General features: G+C 45.0%; 1 protein-coding gene across 1 annotated transcript in view; it reads left to right on the forward strand.

Moving 5' to 3' along the window:
* dctd (dCMP deaminase) overlaps positions 1–23,689 on the forward strand; it is a 36,276-nt gene extending 12,587 nt beyond the window's left edge. Inside the window, exons 3-6 of the mRNA XM_056280742.1 lie at positions 6,379–6,514; positions 9,287–9,403; positions 17,899–17,995; positions 22,245–23,689. Of these exons, the coding sequence (XP_056136717.1) occupies positions 6,379–6,514; positions 9,287–9,403; positions 17,899–17,995; positions 22,245–22,329 (435 nt within the window). The 3' untranslated portion in view covers positions 22,330–23,689. The remainder of the gene's footprint in view (positions 1–6,378; positions 6,515–9,286; positions 9,404–17,898; positions 17,996–22,244) is intronic.
* The last annotated feature ends 1,080 nt before the right edge of the window (positions 23,690–24,769 follow it).

Raw genomic sequence — 24,769 nt, forward strand, 5'->3', positions numbered from 1 at the left:
GACCATACTGGATCAGTCAAGGCCCGGGTTAACAATGGCCGCCATTGGTGCTGTGCCCTCACATGGTACCAATGGAAACTAAAATCCGCTGTGGCGACCCCTGAGATACAGACAAGAAGCCGAAAGAAGAAGATTTTCATAAGTACCTGCAAAATCCTAAAAATGTGATTATCGTTTGAACTACATGCATATCTGTCCATTTCCAGCATTGAAGATGACAGCTATGCATATTACAGAAAAGTAGTTAAAGCTATCATCTGATTTTTAGGAACTTTGTCCACCTTAGGCTATCATATCCCCCACCTGTAGTCTTAACCCTGTCCCCCCTGTAGAAACGTTTTCTCTCCATTGTTTCTCTTTCCTCAAAATCCACCAGACATCGACTGCATCCCCTCACACCTGTATTCCTTTTATCCATCTGTCACTCCTCTCCTTCCTCTTCCCTCTCTCCCCCTGTATTATTTACATGTGAATCCATAACTCTTCCCATTCCCTTTGTCTGTCTTCATGAGGTGTTCACCATGGAGCCCCTGGTGAGCTCGTGAATCATTAAACAGACAGGTGGGCCCCTTCACCAGGACATGTTTTTTTTTCTTTCTTTTGACCAAACTCCTGCCCAACATGTCCATGAGTTATAAAATTTCTTTGATTTTTATTTTTTCTTCAGGTGTTCACACACAAACATGTGCGTACAGTAACAGCGGGTTTCTAACACCCGCCTGGTAAAAAACATATACCTTACTGTTTTCTTCTGTTGCAGCCTGCATTGCGATATTGACCCACTTGGATGCCGACTAGCTTAGAAGTTTGTTCGAGAAGATGGATGGTTCTGTATTGCTAGCTTTTGAGCCCTTTTGCGGCACAACAGAGTTGATTAATAATTTACAATGAAATTCTTCGGACTGGGAGTCAGTTTAAGTACATTTTGGCCAATGCTGGTATTTTGGCTCGATAGAACATGCTACTACTTTTTAAAGTTTGTTAAACCGAATTTGGTCCCCCGGTCTGAGACACTGGTTCACATGCAGTTGGGTCCAACAGTTCGAGTTTACTGCCGAGATCTGTTTGTTTTCATTGGTCATTCAGACTAATACAAAATTGTTGGACAGTTGATATATTTTCAATACTGAATTTTGTTATGGTCATGCCAATAAAGCAATTTGAATATTGGCATATCCACGGGCAGCGTGGTGGCAAGAAGGTCCGGGGTTCGAGCCCCGGGGTAGTCCAACCTTGGGGGTCGTCCACTGTGTGGAGTTTGCATGTTCTCCCCGTGTCTGGTTGGGTTTCCTGCGGGGGCGCCGGTTTCCTCCCACAGTCCAAAGACATGTAGGTCAGGTGAATTGGCCGTACTAAATTGTCTCTAGGGGTGAATGGGTGTGTCGGCCCTGTGTGATGGCCTGGCGGCTTGTTCAGGGTATCTCCCCTCCTGCCGCCCAATGACTGCTGGGATAGGCTGCAGCATCCCCGCGACCCTGAGAGCAGGATAAGCGGTTTGGATAATGGATGGATGGATGGATTTAGAGGTGTGTGCGTGCACACGTGCGTGCATGTGAGATTTGAAGTGAAGTGGACATGAAGTCACACTGGTGGATCCCGTTAGCAGATGTATGGTTCTTGGATAGATGTGAGAGCAGTTTGACTATGGAATGACAGGTAAGGAGGCAGACGGTCATGCAACAGTGTGTGAAATAATTTGGCAGTTTAAGAGTTAGTTTATCACATTGGTAAAGTCGTTACTGCACCTACACAACTGCTGCATGTATAGTGTGTGCCATATCTGTCTTGTTTGACAGGAATTTGTGTGTGCAGTGTCACAGGCGTGATTGCATCTGTTCATTCAACATGTGGTTTCTCTGTACTGTATGAATGGTCATAAATCAATGAGACAACAGCCAAAGTTTTACCGCCGCATGAAGACAGAATGAGAGACACTGCTGGTTTTTCTGGCAGTCGGTGAGGGGATAGCAACTGAAATCAACCAAAACTGATCTGGATTTACTAAGCATCACTGAGGACAGCTTCTCAAATGCAGCACAGTCTAGTACATGGTCTAGTAGATGGCTTAACCACAGTCTACTACTACTACTTTCTGCTGCTCCCATTAGGGGTCGCCACTGCGGATCATCCATTTCCATGTCTTCCTGTCCTCTGCATCTTCCTCTGTCACACCAACCACCTGCATGTCCTCCCTCACCACATCCACAAACCTCCTCTTTGGTCTTCCTCTTCTCCTCTTCCCTGCCAGCTCCATATTCGGCATCCTTCTCCCAATATACCCAGCATCTCTCCTCCACACATGTCCAAACCATCTCAGTCTTGCCTGTTCTGCCTCGTCTCCAAACCGTCCAACCTGAGCTGTCCCTCCAACATACTCGCTCCCAATCCCGCCCTTCCTCGGCACTCTCAACGAAAATCTCAGCGTCTTCAACTCTGCCACCTCCAGCTCCTCCTCCTGTCTTTTCATCAGTGCCACTGTCTCCAAACCATACAGCATAGCTGGTCTCACAACCATCTTTTAAACCTTCCCTTTAACTCTTGCTGGTACCCTTCTGTCGCAAATCACTCCTGACACTCTTCTCCACCCACTCCACCCTGCCTGCTCTCTCTTCTTCACCTCTCTCCTGCACTCCCCGTTACTTTGGACAGTTGACTCCAAGTATTTAAATTCATATGCCTTCGTCACCTCTACTTGCATCCTCACCACTCCAGTGTCCTCCGTCCCATCCACGCACATGCACTCCATCTTGCTCCTGCCGGCTTTCACTCCTCCTCTCTCCAGTGCCCACCTTCACCCCTCAAGGCTCTCCCCAACCTGCACCCCACTCTCTTAACCACAGCCTAACCACAGTGAAAGGATTTAATTTTTATCCCAGCACATCTTTAAATCCTCATATCTTGGGTCAGATTTCATGGTGCTAACTTGCAGATTCCATTATGGGGCAGAAAATGGTAGAACACACAGTTAAATTACATTATTATTATTGTTGTTGTTGTTGTTATTACAGAAACTTGAAGTTTGCAATGGTACTTATTGATTTTGACTGGCAGATGACCAGCATGTTTTCATAAATTTCTATGTTTGCTCAAATTTGACAGCAAGTCTAAAATGTAGATGTATTTTGATTAAGACTAAAAGGGTGGATTTGTGCAGAGTGACTGAGCACCTTTGACTTCAGGTTTGTGCTGCTGTGCATGAACTTTGATCATTTTCAGTAGGGAAGCACCAGTACTAGCATCAGATACCAGGCTAAAATGGAGCATCTGCATTGAAAATTTTACTCGAGACTGAAAATTCAGTGCCAACAGCCACGAGTAGCACGTCATGAATAAAGGCAAAATTTCTTTATTTTTGGTTCATGGAAGCCTGTGTTTCTTTACTGGTGGGGAAAAAAACTGATTCAGTCTCAATTATTTTGGCCATTGAGCCCAAACTAATGGTTAAAATTGGCACTAACAGGTGTCCGGGTGGCGTAGTGGTCTATTCTGTTTCCTACCAACATGGGGATTTGCTGGTTTGAATCCCCATGTTACCTCCGGCTTTGGTCGGGCATCCCTACAGACACAATTGGGCGTAGGGGTGGGAAGCCGGATGTGGGTATGTGTCCTGGTCACTGCACTAGCGCCTCCTGTGGTTGGTCGGGGCACATGTTTGGGGGGGAGGGGAAACTGGGGGGAATAGCAGGATCCTCCCACGCGTTATGTCCCCCTGGTGAAACTCCCCACTGTCAGGTGAAAAAGAAGCAGCTGGCGACTCCACATGTGTCAGAGGAGGCATATGGTAGTCTGCAGCCCTCCCTGGCTCGGTAGAGGGGGTGGAGCAACGACCGGGACGGCTCGGAAGAGTGGGGTAATTGGCCGGATACAACTGGGGAGAAAAATGGGAGAAAATTTGAAAAAATAAAATCTGCACTGTTCAGCCAAAGTAATGGATCAGCTTGGTGCAGAGCATCAGCTGATACGTCAAGATTTGTACTATGAAACGTGAATCATATCTGCAGGGAAAAGTGAAATCAGTGCATTCCTTGTTTTTTATGCACTGAAACCAGTTTTTATAATCTCCCTGTCTGTCTGTTTCTGTCTGTGTCTGCCTGTCTGTCTCTGTCTCTCTCACTGTCTCTCTCTCTCTGTCTTTGTCTGTCTGTTTGTCTGTCTCTCTCTCAATTCAAGGAGGCTTTATCATGACTAGTTATGTACAGTATTGCTAAAACACATTGTAAAAGATAACTCAAAATCCCAGTAAGATCCAGTTATATGTATAGAAGAGCAATACAACAATGTAGAGTAATACAACAATGTAGAGCAATACAACATAGAGCAATACAACAACATAGAGTAATACCATAATGTGGAGCAATGCAACAACAGAACAATACAACAATGTAGAGCAATACAACAACGTAGAGCAATACAACAACATTGAGTAATACAACAATGTAGAGCAATACAACATAGAGCAATACAACAACATAGAGTAATGCAACAACGTAGAGCAATACAACCACATAGAACAATACAACAACGTAGAGTAATACAACCACATAGAACAATACAACAACGTAGAGCAATACAACAACGTAGAGTAATGCAACAACGTAGAGCTGTTGTATTGCTCTTCGTTGTTGTATTGTTCTATGTTGTTGTTGTAATACAACAACGTAACGCAATACAACATAGAGTACTACAACAACATGGAACAATACAACAATGTAGAGCAATACAACAACGTAAAGTAATACCATAATGTAGAGCAATACGACAACATAGAGCAATACAACAACATAGAGTAATACAACAACGTAGAGCAATACAACAACATAGAGCAATACAACAAAGTGGAGCAATACAACAACATAGAGCAATACAACATAGAGTAATACAACAATGTAGAGCAATACAACAGCATAGAACAATACAGCAACGTAGAGCAATACAACATAGGGCAATACAACAACATAGAGTAATGCAACAACGTAGAGCAATACAACAACATAGAACAATACAACATAGAGCAGTACAACATAGAGTAATACAACAACGTAGAGCAACACAACAACACAGAACAATACAATGTAGAGCAATACAACATAGAACAATACAACAATGTAGAGCAATACAACATAGAGCAATACAACAACATAGATCAATACAACAACATAGAGTAATGCAACAACGTAGTACAATACAACAACATAGAGCAATGCAACAACATAGAGCAATGCAATAACGTAGAGCAGTACAACAACATAGAACAATACAACAACATAGAGTAATACAACAACATAGAGCAATGCAATAACGTAGAGCAGTACAACAACATAGAACAATACAGCAACATAGAGTAATACAACGACGTAGTGCAATACAACAACATAGAGCAATACAACAACACAGAGCAATACAACAACGTAGAGCAATACAACAACGTAGAGCAATACAGCAAAAGATTTTTAAGAAAGGGGAAAAACATGTTGCTAAAGCATAAAATGGGAGGTAAGTCAGTTTAGAGACTAGTAGGGAAAAGAGCAGAGTGCCTTTTGTTGAACTGGGTGCACTCAAAAGGACTTGTTGGATACCCATTTTATTTTTTTAAAAAAAATTTCTTTCTTGGTGGACCTGTTTTGGGTCCAAGGTTGTTGTTGTTGTGTGCAAGTTCCAATTATATAAAAGGTCAAAAGTGCCTCACTGTGTCTGCATGTTATTCCTTAAATCAGAACATGTCTAAAGAAGACCAGCCAGTCTCCTTATAACCTGGAATTGGTGTGCCACTGGATATTGCAAGTCTTAAAATACAGTGGGTTGCATAAAGTGGCGGGCCAGCCAGGAGGCTGGTTATAGTCTCTGATCAGAAGAATTCACCTTTTTTTCTTCTTTTTTTTAATATTCATCATGCCTGTTCATTGTGAGCGATATGTCCTTGGTGTTCTCTCACTCTAAAAAAAAAAAAGTATATACAGAGGGTGGCAAGGTGGTCAGCTCACAGCAGGAGGGCCCTCAGTTCGAGCCCCAGGGTAGTCCAGCCTTGGGGGTCGTCCCGGATCGTCCTCTGTGTGGAGTTTGCATGTTCTCCCCATGTCTGCGTGGGTTTCCTCCGGGGGCTCCGGTTTCCTCCCACAGTCCAAAGACATGTAGGTCAGGTGAATTGGCCGTACTAAATTGTCCCTAGGTGTGAATATGTGTTTGTGTGTGTGTTTGTGTGTCGGCCCTGTGATGGCCTGGTGGCCTGTCCAGGGTGTCTCCCCGTCTGCCGCCCAATGACTGATGGGATAGGCTCCAGCATCCTGCGACCCTGAGTACGGATAAGCGGTTTGGGTAATGAATGGATGAATAATAAGATGAAGATACATAAAAGTCTCTCTCTCTCTCTCCCCCCAATAGGTAGGAGCCTGTATCGTGAACCAGGAGAATAAAATTGTTGGCATTGGTTACAATGGAATGCCCAACGGTTGTGACGACAACCTGTTGCCATGGTCACGAAAAGCCGACAACCCATTGGAGACAAAGTACCCGTATGGTGAGATCACACAACTCTCCCTGTTCTCTTTGCACACATTCACCTCAGTCATTTCTTAAAGCTGTAGTGGAGGATTTTCTGCGTTTTGGGAATTGGCGGTAGTTTAGGTGACAGATGGAAATGCCTCCTGTTCACAGCAGTGCCTCAAATTAAACTCAAGAATCTAATGTAATTTTTGCTGACGTAGACCTAAAGGACGCTAGTTTAGTAGGTCCAGTAGAAGCTCTGGATTACTTCTTATCTCCAACTCGTGTTTACATTTTTTATTTTTTTATTTTCCCTCCTTCTTCTTCCAATTGTACTTGGCCAATGACCCCACGTTTCCGAGCCATCCCAGTCGCTGCTCCACCCCCTCTGCTGATCCGGGGAGGGCTGCAGACTACCACATGCCTCCTCTGATACATGTGGAGTCACCGGCCGCTTCTTTTCACCTGACAGTGAGGAGTTTCACCAGGGGGACGTAGTGCATGGGAGGATCACGCTATTCCCCCCCAGTACCCCCCCCCCCCGAACAGGTGCCCCGACCGACCAGAAAAGGCGCTAGTGCAGCGACCAGGACACATACCCACATCCGACTTCCCATCCGCATACGCAGCCAATTGTTTCTGTAGGGACTCCCGACCAAGCCGGAGGCAACGCGGGGGATTCGAACCAGCAATCCCCGTGTTGGTAGTAAATAGTAGTAAATATATAAATGAGGTCAAGCCTTGAGATAGCTCAGGCATTGATAAGTCTAATGGAAGTAGGCACAAAGCTTGACATGGCCCGCTTGGTCTTGAGTGGAAGTGACCTGTATCTGCTGCCTGCAGATGGTGGCTGTATTGGTTGTGTAGTATGTGTGTGGTGTCCGAGGCTATTTGTAGTCCTTTTCTTTTGCACCTTCTGCTGTAGATGCTGCTTAGTGGTTCTAGATCCTGTCCAATGATTTTGCTGCTCATTTTGATGATTTTGTTGAGAGGATCACGGTGGATGTTGCTCAAAGCACCAAAGCAGGCTGTGATGTTAAAGGTGATGATGGATTCAGTGGAGCTGCTGTAGAGTACCTCGACTTTATGGAGTTTCCTCAGAAAGAGTTGGTGAGGAAGTGTTGCTAACATTTGGAGAAGATAAAGAAAGTTGAATCAGTTCATCTGGACACAACGTTTATTGAGAGAGAAACATTTCATCACTCATCTAAGTGACCTCTTCAGTCTCACCTGACTGCAGGTATCCCCACCCGTATAAACAATACAGTGGCATAACGACCGAAACCAACAATCAGTTTCATATGCAAAATGCCGTGACCATGAACTAGAGTTTCAATGGCCATGTGTACTGTTCACAGAGGATTGGGGAATGGCTGCAATCACAGCATTGTAAGATGGTGACAAATGTACTCTTAGCCCCCCCCCCCCCCCCCGGTTCAGGGATGGTCGTTCCCTCTTAACATAGATGGCCTCTTTGACTCCCCGTTCAAACCAGCATTCCTCCTATCAAGGATGTGCACATCCTCATCCTTGAAAGAGTGGCCTCTGGCCTGTAGATGGGTGTAGACTGTGGAGTCCTAGCCTGACGTGTTAAGGCCCAGACACACCAAACCGACTAGCAGTGATGAAGGCCGACTGTTGCGTCGCCTCACGTCACCTGCCGTCTGGGCCAGAAAGTGGCACTTGAACACACCGCAAAGACTACAGCCGACGGCCAGCTAGCATGTACGTTCTGCTCTGCCACCTCCAGCTCCACCTCCTGTCTTTTCCCTTCCTTATGTGAATGGTGTGATGTGTGTCTCCCCCTGTGGGCATGTGTAGTCTGTCCTCCTGTCAGCTCTACATGGTGATGATAGTCACGTGGCTCAGGTCCTAGGCCATTCCAGTGGCATGTGGACACGGCTTGTCACCCTCCTTATCATATGTCTTATAAGTCCATTATAATTCTGTTATCCTCTTTCAATGTTGTGTTGTGTAAATTGCGTGAACACAACATCCATTGCACGTTGTCCGTCTTGGGGGAGAGACCCCTCCTCTGTTGCTCTCCCTGAGGTTTCTTCCTATTTTGTCCCTGTTAAAGGTTTTTTTAGGGAGCTGTTCCTTATCCGATGTGAGGGTCTAAGGACAGGATGTTGTGTTGCTGTAAAGCCAACTGAGGCACATTAGTGATGTGTGATATTGGGCTACGCAAATAAAATCTGCTTGACTTGACACAAACTATTACCACCTCCTGCCATTGTTGTACCTGACTTTCAAAAACCCACCATGACTGGTTGACAGTGTGTGTGTGTGTGTGTGTGTGTGTGTGTGTGTGTGTGTGTGTGTGTGTGTGTGTGTGTGTGTGTGTGTGTGTGTGTGTTGAAGCACATGCACATGGGTGTGCTTGTGTGTATGCACGGTTGTGTGTGTCCGTGTCTTTGTATAGCTCTGCATCCAGGATTAATTTGCGTCATTATTTTTGCATCATGTGTGTGCAGCAGAGCTGTATGTGTATTGGTGTGGAGGGACATGGTAATCTGCCACTGCTGGCAGAGGCTTTTGTACTTTTCCAGAACTGGAGCCACAAAGAGCCTCGGCACACACACATTATCGCTGTGGAAAAACCCTACAAACATTCAGGTCACTGCTTAATTATCATACCTTCATGTTTCAGTTTTTCAAGGCTTCCTAATGGACTAATGAGCAGACGGCCCTAATGGATTTGGTGAAATTTAAATGTGGTTTTGAGCCTCCCTCTCTCTCTCTCACTCTCTCTCTCTCTCTCTCTCTCTCTCTCTCTCTCTCTCTCTCTCTCTCTCGCTCTCAGTGTGCCATGCCGAGCTGAATGCCATCATGAACAAGAATAGTGCGGATGTGAAGGGCTGTACCATGTATGTGGCTCTGTTTCCCTGCAATGAGTGTGCCAAGCTCATCATCCAAGCAGGTCAGTATGTGAGAACAGCCGATCTGCGTGTCTGGTCTGGTATCTTAACAGTTTTATTTACTAGGTTTGGTAGTCGGGTTTTACTGTATACATGTGTTTATATGCCTGTTTAAAAAAAGTTGCAATGTTTCTGCAAGAAAATGCAAAATTTATGCAATTTATGAATATTGCTAGTGCTAACTCTGTCATCACAAGTATATATGCAATATGCATAGACACCCCCCCTTTTCCCCGCAGTTGTACCCGGCCAATCATCCCGCTCTCTAGTTGTACAAGCAAGTTAGTCCGTCCGTCTGTCCGTCAGTGGGCGTAATCTGAAATCAGTGAATATAACGAAGTACATTCGTGACCAACTTTATCTTTGATGCTACCTCCCCATCAGTGAGGCTGAGGTGAGTTGAAGGGAGGATGTTGAAAATGATGCACATGAGGAGTCACGAGTCACACAGAGGAAGAATTCATGATTTATTTTTTGTTTTTCTCATTTATTGAGTCTTGCAGTTCCCTTTTTGATTGGTGTCTCGTTGGCAAATTGCTCTGAGACTGGAGGCCAAGTTGTCAGCAACTTGATTAGCAATCAGCAGGATACTCGGCTATACTGCCAACGTGCTGCACCTTATTTGTGCTCGCTTGTCTTGTGTGAAAGCATTCATTCACCTTGGAATGGAAAAAAAACACCTGTACCGTCTTAATCTGAGTGATTCTGTGCGTTTTCAGAATTGGTCTTGATTTTTCTTGAATCTTCTAATGTGCACCCTCTCTTCGGGCTTCCATGTTCAGCGCATGTGTGCATGATGCTGTGAATACTGAATAGTCTCAGTTTCCAATTGGCAGACTTTATACATGTGTACACGCGGTGTCTTTGCATGTGTGACTGTGTACAGATGTGTTGTGTTGTGTTTTCAGGCCACCTCACTGTTAAAGTTGGGGGGAGAGACAGACTCAACACTACAAGAAACGTTTCAGTCTTCCATCTTAAAACAGAAATGCTGTCACAGTAATTAAAACCGCTGTCTCCTTGGGTGGCGTGCCGGTCTATTCTGTTGCCTGCCAACACGGGGATCGCTGGTTCGATCCCTATGTTACCTCCGGCTTGGTCAGGCGTCCCTGCAGATACAATTGACCGTGTCTTCAGGTGGGAAGCCGGGTGTGGGTATGCGTCCTGGTCGCTGCACTACCGCCTCCTCTGGTCGGTCGGGGCGCCTGTTCAGGGGGGAGGGGTAACGGGGGAATAGCGTGATCCTCTCACACGCTACATTCCCCTGGTGAAACTCCTCACAGTCGGGTGAAAAGAAGCAGCTGGCGACTCCACATGTGGTAGTCTGCAGCCCTCCCTGGATCAGCAGAGGGGGTGGAGCAGTGACCGGGACTGTTCAGAACAGTGGGGTAATTGGTCAGGTACAACTGGGGAGAAAAAGGGGAGGGGGGGGCCCGGAAAAAAAAAACCAAGTCTTCAGTCTCACTTGTTCGCCATCAAGTCTGATCTGTCCTTAATTAATGACATTATTTTTTTTACGCTTGTGCCCGTTGACACAGTGCTGATTCCTTTTTATATCGGCTATCAGACCCTTGCCATTTTCTTCAATTCAGTACCGTGGAAAAAATGATCTATGTAGAAGGGTGCGGTGTATTTTTATCTGTATGAAATTACAACTTGGCAGTATAACAGTAGCGATGAAGAACATTTCTTTAAATTAGGTGTGTTGGGCTGCAGAGGCACTCTTAAAGCAGGTGAGGACGCTGTAAGTGGATAAGGATGAATTCATTAAGAAACTGGCAATTTCACGGCTTTCTATGGAAATGTACTGCAGAGTATCATCCTCACACAGGTGTCTGTCTGTAACGCTGTGTGTGTTTTTTTTTTAAAAATTATTATTATTATTATTATTATCCATCTAACTAGTGGGGACGTTTTTGAGGTCCTCACAAGGAAAGGGGTTATTTCTGGGCAGCTAGCGTTCATTTGCAAAGTTTTGTTTGGGCCAAACAGTTGTGTTGTAGGATTATTACTAGTTAGCTAGGGTAGCACAGCATGGCAGCCATGTGATTTGCTGTTCTGTTTCCAGTCATCTGCATGCTGTTAAACAAGAGAGGAAGTACGCTAGAGTCATAATCAAAGATATATAGTCGTACATATCAGAATCAGCAAGTATTCGTGGTGCTGTGTGTGCTATAATTCATAAATCTGGGACACCCCTGAATGAAGCGCTGGCAGCCGCTTTGAGGAAACACAATCTGAGTGGATACCGGACCTCTTACTTTCTAGAGTCGGAGGGGGGTCCATGTTTAACTGTTGATTAAAACAGAAGGTAAGCGAAGGACCTGTTATGATATCGGCACATCAGAATGAGGGTCAAGACTGGTGACAAACTGTGTTGGTAGTAGATCGAATTATGGCTTGAAAAGATAGTAACCTGAGGTAACCTTGAGTGAACTTAGTGGTCCCATTGTCACTGGCAGTAATGAGGTAATATCAGAGACAGTTTAATTATAGTGAGGAAGTGCACTCGATCAGTGTAGAATAGGCCCATTTTTTCTTTTTTGGGGGGAGCCCACCCCTTTTTTCTGCCCAATTGTACTTGGCCAATTACCCCACTCTTCCGAGCCGTCCCGGTCACTGCTCCACCCCCTCTTCCGATCCGGGGAGGGCTGCAGACTACCACATGCCTCCTCCCATACATGTGGAGTCACCAGCCGCTTTTCACCTGACAGTAAGGACATTAGCACTTGGAAGGATCACGCTATTCCCCCCAGTTCCCCCTCCCCCGCGAACAGGCCCCCTGACCGACCAGGGGAAGCGCTAGTGCAGTGACCAGGGCACATACCCACATACGGCTTCTCACCCACAGAAACGGCCAATTGTGTCTGCAGGGACACCCGACCAAGCCGGAGGTAACACAGGGATTCGAACCGGCGATCCCCGTGTTGGCAGGCAACGGAATAGACTGCCACGCCATCTGGACGCCCCAGAATAGGACCATTTGAAGTGCTAAAGATGGCTGCACTGACAATGTAAGACTGTGCAAAGTCACGATGTCGGCAAAAGTGGCCAATCGACGCACCAAGAAATCCACCAATAACATGACGGGTCACTTGTAAATTTCAATGATTCCTGAGGTGGTGCATAGTGCATGCATACAAGCGCCGGTAAAGTATATATATATTAATAAGTATATACTATATATATTTTAAAAAAAAACTTTCTGTGAAAACAACGTCCTTTGGAACACCGCTGCCTGTAACGCTCCATGTTGAGTACCGTTTACCAGTGATCCTAAATATGAAATGCAAATGATAACGTGTCTCAGAACTTGAGGTATAGAGGACTCCCCATTGTTAAAGCTAGAGGTCCAGGTTTGTTGGTAGAGGATATACTGCCTGGCAGCGTTTCCAAGATGGCGACCAAGTGAAACTGCTAGAGGGGCTCTAGGGGGTTAGGTAATATGATCTAGAGCAAATGGGGTGGAAGTCATTCTTCTAGCTTGAGCAGGTCTCTCAGAAGGGCTCCCAGTTGCCGGTGAAATATAAGTATGCAGAAAAACATGTAAATTAAAGTTAAGATTAATTGTGACTCAGAGGGGTGGGGAGGTCTTATGGTTGGATTTGGATAGCTTGTTATGGAGGTAGATGAAGTCTCAAATAAAAAGTTGGGATTGCTTTAGAAGCCTGATTTGTATGCAGTGGAGTTTCCCATCATTTAACTTTAGAGTAGAGAGGTCAAAGTTGACCATAGCAAGAGCTTTATAGAATACGCAAAAGAGATGGCAAGAGTGAGAAAGATGGAAAAAAGAGCATAAAGGGTTAATGAGAGGTGAAGAACTTCTGTCCCATGAGTGTGTTAAGAGGGAGACTTATTGCCATATTAAAACCAGGCAAGGCTCTCTCGCCTCCTTCCCCCCCCCCAAAGTCTCTTTCCCTCCATTTCTTTTCACTGTTTTGTTGATTAATTTTTTTTCCTCTCTCGCTTTGTCTCATCTAATCTCTTTCCTTTTCCCCAATTGTGTCTTATTTCTCACTATCCTATCCTTTCTTTTTCTTCACTTTCTAGTCAAATCCCCTTCAGTCTCTTGCAGTCGAGTAGGTTTTGCTGTTTTTCTGCAACTCCTTTGTGACTGTTCTGTCATTTCAGGTGATCTTTCCTCCTGTGTCACTTGTTCTTTGTCTCGCTCTAGCTCTCTATTCCTCCTCCTCCTCCTCCTCGGCTGGCCTCTCTGGGAGGGAAGTAATGGGAGAAACAAACTCATCGTTTGGACATAAGACAGGGAAGAAAAGGAATTGGGGGGGGGGGTAGATGGGAAGCAATAAAAGACTGAATGGAAAGACCACTGGGAGGGATTCGGAAATAGGGTTTGAAGCCAGCAAGAGAGGAGAAAGCATAGAATAACAGCCATGGTGCTTGGGCTGAGAGATGAACTGGAGTTTTTTTTAAATGCCTTGATTGGTTTTTTTATTTCTGTGTGTGATATATGAAAGAAAAAACTCATTAAGGAAGCCATTAAAAAAAAAAAAACAACTCGCAGAACATATTTGACATGTAATGCTACTTTGACATTTCCCGAGTAAATATTTATGTACCTCAGTTTTAAGGCCTTTTCTCCTTTCACATGCTACCTCTTGATGATATTGTCTACAAATATCAGGTTCCATTGTTATGCTGATGATACACAGCTGTTATTCCAAATGGCTTTTTTCCTTTTTCACAAGATTGCAAAACATCTGACTTATTCTATCTGTGGCAAATGCCAAATCTTTAATATATGCATTTGTGTCCTCAAGAATATGTTAACATAGTAATATGGACTATAGTAATGTTCTTTCATTTGGCTTGCTGTATTCGGCTGTTAAAACTCTTCTGCTGGGTGAGAATTCTGCAGCAGCTGACCACATCTCCAGACTCGATCATGTAGCAGACATACTGGTACTTCCCTGACTCCCAGTACAAGCTAAAGCAGACTTTAAAGTATTCCTATTAACCTGTAAGGGCTCTTAATGGTCTGGTGCCGGTTTACTTGTCTGATGTCGTCAGACCATACTCTCCAACCTGCACCCTTCCCTCAGAAGATACCCGATGTTTCAGAGTGTCTGTGGGTCCTTGAAAAGTCTTAAATATGTCTTTAATTCCGTTTGAATTTGTGAAGTCTTGATATCTACATTAAAATTGTATATGATTGTGCAGAACTGTAGCAGCTACAGAGGTATAAAGTTGATCAGCCACAGCATGAAGATATGGGAAAGAGTAGGAGAAGCTAGGTTAAGAGGAGAGGTGATGATCAGCAGCAGCAGTATGGTTTCATGCCAGGAAAGAGCACCACAGATTTGATGTTTGCTTTGAGAGTGTTGATGGAGAAGTATAGAGAAGGCCAGAAGGAGGTACATGGTGTCTTTGTGGATTTAGAGAAAGCATATGACAGGGTGCCGAGAGAGGAGGTGTGGTATTGTATGAGGAAGTCGGGAGTTCCAGAGCAGTATGTAGGAGTGGTGCAGGATATGTATGAGGGAAGTGTGACAGTGGGGAGGTGTGTGGTTGGAATGACAGATGGGTTCAAAATGAAAATTATTGAAGAGAGTTGGATCAATTTTACTGTCTCCTACCAGTGTGTTAACAAGGAATACAAACAAGTTTTAATATTTCTTCCATTACATACAGTGGGGAGAACAAGTATTTGATACACTGCCGATTTTGCAGGTTTTCCCACTTACGAAGCATGTAGAGGTCTGTAATTTTTATCATAGGTACACTTCAACTGTGAGAGACGGAATCTAAATCAAAAACCCAGAAAATCACATTGTCTGATTTTGAAATAATTAATTTGCATTTTATTGCATGAAATAAGTATTTGATCACCTACCAACCAGTAAGAATTCCGGCTCTCAAAGACCTGTTAGTTTTTCTTTAAGAAGCCCTCCTGTTCTCCACTCATTACCTGTATTAACTGTACCTGTTTGAACTTGTTACCTGTATAAAAGACACCTGTCCACACACTCAATCAATCAGACTCCAACCTCTCCACAATGGCTAAGACCAGAGAGCTGTCTAAGGACATCAGGGACAAAATTGTAGACCTGCTCAAGGCTGGGATGGGCTACAGGACAATAGGCAAGCAGCTTGGTGAGAAGGCAACAACTGTTGGCGCAATTATTAGAAAATGGAAGATGACTGTCAATCTCCCTCGGTCTGGGGCTCCATGCAAGATCTCATCTCGTGGGGCATCAATGATCATGAGAAAGGTGAGGGATCAGCCCAGAACTACACAGCAGGACCTGGTCAATGACGTGAAGAGAGCTGGGACCACAGTCTCAAAGAAAACCATTAGTAACACATGACGCCGTCATGGATTAAAATCCTGCAGCGCATGCAAGGTCCCCTTGCTCAAACCAGCGCATGTCCAGGCCCGTCTGAAGTTTGCCAATGACCATCTGGATGATCCAGAGGAGGAATGGGAGAAGGTCATGTGGTCTGATGGGACCAAAATAGAGCTTTTTGGTATAAACTCCACTCGCCGTGTTTGGAGGAAGAAGAAGGATGAGTACAACCCCAAGAACACCATCCCGACCGTGAAGCATGGAGGTGGAAACATCATTCTTTGGGGATGCTTTTCTGCAAAGGGGACCGGACGACTGCACCGTATTGAGGGGAGGATGGATGGGGCCATGTATCGCGAGATCTTGGCCAACAACCTCCTTCCCTCAATAAGAGCATTGAAGATGGGTCGTGGCTGGGTCTTCCAGCATGACAACGACCCGAAACACACAGCCAGGGCAACTAAGGAGTGGCTCCGTAAGAAGCATCTCAAGGTCCTGGAGTGGCCTCGCCAGTCTCCAGACCTGAACCCAATAGCAAATCTTTGGAGGGAGATGAAAGTCCGTGTTGCCCAGCGCCAGCCCCGAAATCTGAAGGATCCGGAGAAGATCTGTATGGAGGAGTGGGCCAAAATCCCTGCTGCAGTGTGTGCAAACCTGGTCAAGAACTACAGGAAACGTCTGATCTCTGTAATTGCAAACAAGGTTTCTTTACCAAATATTAAGTTCTGTTTTTCTGATGTATCAAATACTTATGTCATGCAATAAAAAGCAAATTAATTACTTAAAAATCATACAATGTGATTTTCTGGATTTTTGTTTTAGATTCCATCTCTCACAGTTGAAGTGTACCTATGATAAAAATTACAGACCTCTACATGCTTTGTAAGTGGGAAAACCTGCAAAATCGGCAGTGTATCAAATACTTGTTCTCCCCACTGTACATAATAGATATACAGTGAGTTTTAATGCCTTGTTTGCTTAACTAGCACGTATATTGCGAGTTTACATGGCGCCTTAGCGAGTCCATTTATTATTTGTTCCCGTCCTTCGTTTCTTGGTAAAGCATTGCTGTATAGCGCAGCTGTTTTTTTTAAAGTGATTTAGAAAGAGAAGAAAGCAACTTTATTTATTTATTTATTTTGGATGTAACACTGAGGGTGGTCTGACAGGATGCGGAAGTGGGGCAGGCTAAGCTAACTGCTAGCCCATGCAAACTGGCAGTTCCGATAACACCGAGGAAGGTCTGGCGGCGGCCTCGCCTGGCATTGACTGTGGTGTTTTTGCTGTCGTTGTGAGGAGTGCGGGGAGGCGTGTTGAGGATGTCAGGCTGGGCGAGCTGGCGCTGGATCAGCTGGGGGAGCTTGGTCTGCTGCATCCGGTGGGCCAAAGGACCACGGCCCTGCCTGGAGCTGCGCCTGAGGAGGCCGCACCAAAGGCGGTCTGACAGGACGTGGAAGCGGGGCAGGCTAAGCTAGCTGCTAGCCCATGCAGACCGGCCGTTCCGACAGTCATCCTGGCTGGCGTTCGTTCCCTTGGAATGTGATTTTTTTTTTTTTTTTTTAGTATGGATCTTTGTATTAGTTTAGATATATGTGTTAGTTAGTATGCGTGCTCTTGAAGTTCTTGTAGTTTTTTGGATGTGTATTTTTGTCTTTGTGTTGCGCTGCTGTGGGCTGGGGGAAATTATGTGTCGTTTCATTTCATGTGTGGAAGAGCATGGGATGAAATGACAAAGTGTTCCTGAGTCCTGATTTTGTCATTGTTCAGGTTGCAGTGGAACTAGTCCTCTGCATGGAACCCATCTTATTGTACAGGAGCAGAGGGCAGCTGCAGCGCCCGGGGACCAGCTCCAGCTCTTCTTTCCATTGCCTTGCTCAGGGGCACAGACAGGAGTATTAACCCTAACAAAATTTAGTGATGCATTACATTTTAGATGGATTGCCCCCTCATCTTTTTTTTTCCTTCCATCTTTCTGTCCAAAAAGGATCTTTCTTATCATTACAACATAACTGTCTTTCCTGCCATCACTCAATCTGTCACTTTCTGAGTAATCTCTAGTCAGTTGCCATTATTGCCGAGATGCCTGCTTCAATTTGTCTTTATTTTTTTCTCTCCTGCTCATTCATTCCCCTCCTTTCCTCTGTCCACCCCGACATCATCCTGTCTGTTCCTCCCTCCGTGTCCTTCTTCAGGTATAAAGGAAGTGATCTATCTTTCTGATAAGTACCATGATAGCACAGAAATGACGGCTTCCCGACGCCTGCTTAACATGGCAGGCATAGGATACAGGTGAGTAACACGCAGACTCACACACACACACACACACTCACACACACACTTCTGAACATGTTAAAGTGGCTATCTCGAAGATCTCCACCAGTCAGCCATCTTTGACGCTCCTCTCTGGCTCGTCCACCAGAGGAACTTCTGGCCAGTCGCTGCTTGCTAGCTAAATTAAATGTCTGTTACCATCTTGTGTTAATATACTGTGTTTGTTGGACCAAGCAAAGCTTCTCTCTGGTTGTTCTCAAGAGGAAGTTCTGCCTTTTCCTGTCTGGTTGACCAATCACTGCTGGAGTTGGAGAATATGTCGCTACCTGTGCTTAGCTTGGGATTTTTTTTGTGGGAATGTCGCCACAGACATGTTTGTTTTTTTTTTTGTTTTTTTTTGGGGGGGGGGGGGGGTTCCCATTTTTCTCCTTAATTGTATCCGGCCAACCGGTACCCCACTCTTCCAAGCTGCCCTGGTCGCTGCTCCACCCCCTCTGCTGATCTGGGGAGGGCTGCAGACTACCACATGTCTCCTCCCATACATGTGGAGTCGCCAGCTGCCTCTTTTCACCTGAGTGAGGAGTTTCACCAGGGAGATGTAGCATGGGAAGATCATGCTACCCCCCCAACCAACCAGCGGAGGCTCTAGTGCAGCGACCAAGACACATATCCACATCCGGCTTCCCACCCACAGACACGGCCAATTGCGTCGGTAGGGATGCCCGACCAAGCCGGGGGTAATGTGGGGATTCGAACCGGCGATCCCTGTGTCGATAGGCAATGGAATAGACCGCTACGCTACCTAGACACCCCCTTATAGGCTTTCTTTAAGAAGACGCAAATATGTGTACTTTATCTGGTCTAGGTTAATTCCAGATGCAAGCTTTAAAATTGGGTCCTTTTTATTTATCTTTAAATCCTTCTCTGTCTCGGCTTCCTCTTCTCAGATGGCTTTTATTGTTACTGCTCAGTTTGAAAAGCTTCCAATATTGAGCATTTTTCTCTGGAGTTTTATGAGCCAGTTTCTCGGCAGTGAGACGCAGGCTAATGCACAACTGTAGATTATTTTCTGAGCAAATCTTAGACTCCAGACAGGAATTATTAATCACCTCGCAGGGTGAGGAGGAGATTATTGCATCCACATTTCCGTGTGATTTACAGCGTTTAGAATCAATACCTAGTTTAATTTATCTGTGTCCTCTTTAGTTTGTAAATTCTGATACGTCCTCCACGCAGAGTGACTGCTGGCACCAGAAGAGTGGGATATTGGGTGTAGACGTTTCTTTTTTTTTGGTTTTGAAAAGTACTTGCTAAAAAATGCCATTCCAAGAGCTCGATGCAGTAAATTAAGACTCTTAAGAAACTTATTTTCATCCATCCATCTGTCCATCCATCCATTATCTGGACCGCTTATCCTGGTGCTGGATGCTGGAGCCTGTCCCAGCAGTCATTGGGCGGCAGGTGGGGAGACACCCTGGACAGGCCGCCAGGCCATCACAGGGCCCACACACACACACAAACACATTCCTACCTAGGGCCAATTTAGTCTGGCCGATTCACCTGACCTACATGTCTTTGGACTGTGGGAGGAAACCGGAGCCCCCGGAGAAAACCCACGCAGACACGGGGCGAACATGTAAACTCCACACAGAGGACGACCCCCAAGGTCATCCTGGGTCATCCTCGAGGCTCGAACCCAGGACCTTCTTGCCCACTGTGCCACCATGCCGCCCCTTATTTTCAGATTAACGGTATTTTATTATTGGTAATATGAAGGGAAATTGGCATGAAGCTTTAAGAGTTATCTTCTTTTTTTCTATTTTGATTTTGATATACTTTATTAATCCCCTGGGGATATTCATCCTCTGTATTTAACCCATCCTAGCCGTGTAGCTAGGAGCAGTGGGCAGCTGCCGTGCAGCACCCGGGGACCATCTCCAGTTCGTCTCGCCATGCCTCGGTCAGGGGCGCAGACAGGAGTATTAACCCTAACATTTTTTAATTAAGTCATTGTGTGTCATTGTGTAACTGTGTACCATGTCGGTCAAATCTGCTTTTAAAGGAGGTCTGTGTCATCTGGTGCTAGTCTCTGACTCCTTCAGAGAGGTGTAAGGAATGTCCTGTTACAGTGGTAATATGTTTGTTTCTTTTTTGGATCCCCCCCCCTAGTTGTATCCGGCCAATTACCCCACTCTTCCGAGCCATCCCGGTCTCTGCTCCGCCCCCTCTGCCGATCCGGGGAGGGCTGCAGACTACCACATGCTTCCTCCGATGCATGTGGAGTCACCAGCCACTTCTTTTCACCTGACAGTGAGGAGTTTTGCCAAGGGGACATAGCGCATGGGAGGATCACGCTATTCCCCCAAGCCCCCCCCCCCCAAACAGGCACCCCGACCGACCAGAGGAGGCGCTAGTGCAGCGACCAGGACACACACCCACATCCGGCTTCCCACCTGCAGACTCGGCCAATTGTGTCTGTAGAGACGCCCAACCAAGCCGGAGGTAACACGGGCATTCGAACCGCCGATCCCCGTGTTGGTAGGCAGGGGAATAGACTGCTACGCTACCCAGACGCCTGGTACTATGGTTACTGTGGTGTCATGAGATAAATCATATGGGGCGGGGGGGGGGGACTCTCTGAGAGGGCTCCGAGTCTTGTGTTTACTTAACTCAGTTTCTGTATCTATTTTTTAACAACAGGACTTGGTTGAGGTTTGTCCAAAGCACTCGTTTAATTCACCAGTTTGCCATTACCTACTGCAGTAATACTGACTGAACTGGGAGAGAGGTCTGCAGTCGCCGCCATCATAGCTGTCCTAGAATATGAATAATGTGAGATGCTTTTGATGATTCATAGGTTGTAGAAATATCGGTTTCCCCTTCGGCGAAGTTATGGCCAAACGAAACACAGAAAAATCCCCAAGTCTATTAATCGGTATCTCTCCTGGTCTCGGCCTCACCGGGTACCGATGGAGCAGTTTTTATCCCTGATCTATCGTTACCGCCACATTTTTATTTGTTTCCCCCCAATTTTATTCCAGTATTGGGAACCATTTCCAGAGGGTTGGGGGGAATTGTGGATGATGGATGCTTAGATGTGCCAGTGGATGGATAACAGACTGAGCTACAAGGCTGAGCTCACCCCTCTGTGTATGCTACAATTAGCTATACTCCGTTAGCTAAGCTGTGTTAGCTATACTCTCGAGGCTTGTTGAGAGCAGGTGGTTCTTGGTACAAATATAAACGTGACTCTGCCTTGAGAAGGTAACACTTATGCATCTTACTACTATTACTACTACTTTCAGCTGCTCCCATTAGGGGGCGCCACTGCGGATCATCCATTTCCATGTCTTCCTGTCCTCTGCATCTTCCTCTGTCACACCAGCCACCTGCATGTCCTCCCTCACCACATCCACAAACCTCCTCTTTGGCCTTCCTCTTCTCCTCTTCCCTGCCAGCTCCATATTCGGCATCCTTCTCCCAATATACCCAGCATCTCTCCTCCACACATGTCCAAGCCATCTCAATCTTGTCTCTCTTGCTTTGTCTCCAAACTGTCCAACCTGAGCTGTCCCTCTAATATACTCGTTCCTAATCCTGTCCTTCTTCATCACTCCCAGTGAAAATCTTATCATCTTCAACTCTGCCACCTCCAGCTCCACCTCCTGTCTTTTCATTATTGCCACTGTCTCCAAACCATACAACATAGCTGGTCTCACAACCATCTTGTAAACCTTCCCTTTAACTCTTGCTGGTACCCTTCTGTCACAAACCACTCCTGACACTCTTCTCCACCCACTTTACCCTGCCTGCACGCCCTTCTTCACCTCTCTTCTGCACTCCCCCTTACTTTGGACAGTTGACCCCAAGTATTTAAACTCATGTGCCTTCATCACCTCTACTCCTTGCATCCTCCACTGTCCTCCCTCTCATTCACGCACTTATGTATCCTACTAAGAGACTTAAAGGTGGATAGAAGGTGAAAAAAGACGGAGGGAGAGGAGAGCAGCGTGAAGAGAAGCACCAGTCTGTAAATGGTTAAAGGGAAAAAAGAAAAGCAAGCATTCTCTGACCTATTAGACTCCTCACAGGGTCTTGGTAAATTTACCAAACCATAGAATCGTTTTTTTTTTCAAGCTGGCTAGACCTCGAATTTTCTTGTGTGTGTTGCGGGGGGGGGGGGGATGAGACTGTGACCTTCAGCAGTGAAAAGGGGATTTTTGTCTTTCACCGTGTGTTTACTGTGTATGTGTGTGTGTGTTGGCAGGGAGTTCAAGCCCAGGAGGACCGAGATTGTCATTGATTTTAATTCCATTAACCCCGCTGGAATGCTGAACAACCCGACCAAGTGAACATGAAAACCACTCACCTTGGGGAGCCTGCATATGAAGGAGGGGAGGAGGAAGAATCAAGTGATTGAAAGACACTTTGATGTCCCTCTTTTCCTCTGTCTTCCTGCCACCCACTTTGTCCAAAGTGAGACTCAAGGATATCTCGAATTTGGCATCTTTTGATAGTTTGATAAAGCAGATATTTAAGAGTATTTTCATCTGATGCTGTGTACTCCGTGGCTAAACAGGGTAGTGGGTACATTCTTTTACTTTAGTGTTTTGTTTTTTTTAAACTCACTTTATGTTCAGAAATACAAAAGGACACTAACAACTTTGTGGTGATGTAGCTGTGCTGGTAATATGAAGTCCTTTTGACTCAGATCTGATCTTATTAGGCCAGAATACATGTGGAGGAACCTTAAATCCATTTCCTCCTCTTGTTCCGGTAGCCCCGGGAGGGTCGTGTCACACGGCTGTCAGCTGCCACGTGACCAAACTTGACATAAATACCAAATATGGAGCATATAGACCAAGACTTCCTGTTTCTGAATGGATGTAGCATTTTATTGTGTTTGTGTGATGAATGTTCACTTCGATATTAGTCGTTATTAGATCAAAGCGGAAGTTTTAAAACTGTTAGTTAGTCCTTCCGTTGTGAGTCATTTCACTGTTTTCAGTCGGTGATGGTTTCCGTGATTGGAAAATTGAATTTTATCGCTTTGTATTCAGACAAGTTCTCAGTGGAGTTGGTGTATTATTGTAACGTCATTCTCGACGCTGCTACACGTCTGGATCTCCACCAGGTATCCCACATCCTTCCACAGTCCGCTCAGTGACAGCCAAGCAGACTGGCTCATCTGCATTTAATTTCAATCAAGAATGCCAACAGCCACACTGAAGTGATCTACTGCACACTTGACTCAAATCTGTTCTCTTTCTAAAACTGTTTGTTTCACCCTGAAAAACCTTTTTTGTACACTTTGCTGCAAGGCGGTAGGCGTACAGCGATGGTTAGTCATCTGTTGACATTACGAGAGAAGTGCATATATCTCTGTAAAGTCTTGTTAATATATCTACATGCATGTTGGTGTGCACACTTTCAAATCTGTTTCCATTGCTGTACACGATGCAAAGCGAGTCAATAAAAGCCCGGGACCCCAGAGAGATGGTATTCAGAATGATTCAGTACATGCACATGTTGGACAGGGTGGGGGACATTAGAAGAGCATAGTCCATTATCACATGCAATCTTCACTTTTCCAAAGCCAACTTTTCAAGAAGGAAGATGTGGATGAGGCATTGTCCCCTGGTATTCTCTCCACGGCACAACATGTGGATACCTGTGTAACCAGTAGATGACAGAGTAAAGCGATAAAGATAAACAGACCATTCAGCTCTTGTGGAAAGCTTACACACCCTTCAAAGTCATATCTTGTCACTGCCTTACAGTTTAAAAATTAATTTATTTTTTAAAAAAAGTAAAATTTTATAAAAATAAAATTAATTTATTTAATTTATTTAGTTTTCTCATTTTCTTGATGGACAAGGCACTGAAAGGAAATGCTGTTTTTTATCATTAAAGCTACAATCGTACATATTGTTTTCCATTTAACTTTCTCTTATCCATTAGTACAGAGACAAATGCTCAGAAAGAGCGTTAGTTTTCTAAAGTTCTCCCTATGCAAAGTGGAATAAACCATGACTAGTTTTCTAAAGTTCTCCCTACACAAGGTGGAATAAACCATGACTAGTTTTCTAAAGTTCTCCCTACACACGGTGGAATACACCATGACTAGTTTTCTAAAGTTCTCCCTACACAAGGTGGAATAAACCATGACTAGTTTTCTAAAGTTCTCCCTACACAAGGTGAAATAAACCATGACTAGTTTTCTAAAGTTCTCCCTACACAAGGTGGAATAAACCATGACTAGTTTTCTAAACTTCTCCCTACACAAGGTGGAATACACCATGACTAGTTTTCTAAAGTTCTCCCTACACACGGTGGAATAAACCATGACTAGTTTTCTAAAGTTCTCCCTACACAAGGCGTAATAAACAGTGACTAGTTTTCTAAAGTTCTCCCTACACACGGTGGAATACACCATGACTAGTTTTCTAAAGTTCTCCCTACACACGGTGGAATAAACCATGACTAGTTTTCTAAAGTTCTCCCTACACAAGGTGGAATAAACCATGACTAGCTTTCTAAAGTTCTCCCTACACAAAGTGGAATACACCATGACTAGTTTTCTAAAGTTCTCCCTACACAAGGTGGAATAAACCATGACTAGCTTTCTAAAGTTCTCCCTACACAAAGTGGAATACACCATGACTAGTTTTCTAAAGTTCTCCCTCCACACGGTGGAATAAAACATGACTAGTTTTCTAAAGTTCTCCCTACACACGGTGGAATAAACCATGACTAGTTTTCTAAAGTTCTCCCTACACACGGTGGAATAAA

The sequence above is a fragment of the Lampris incognitus genome, chromosome 5 (genome assembly GCF_029633865.1).
Source record: "Lampris incognitus isolate fLamInc1 chromosome 5, fLamInc1.hap2, whole genome shotgun sequence".
Taxonomy (NCBI): domain Eukaryota; kingdom Metazoa; phylum Chordata; class Actinopteri; order Lampriformes; family Lampridae; genus Lampris; species Lampris incognitus.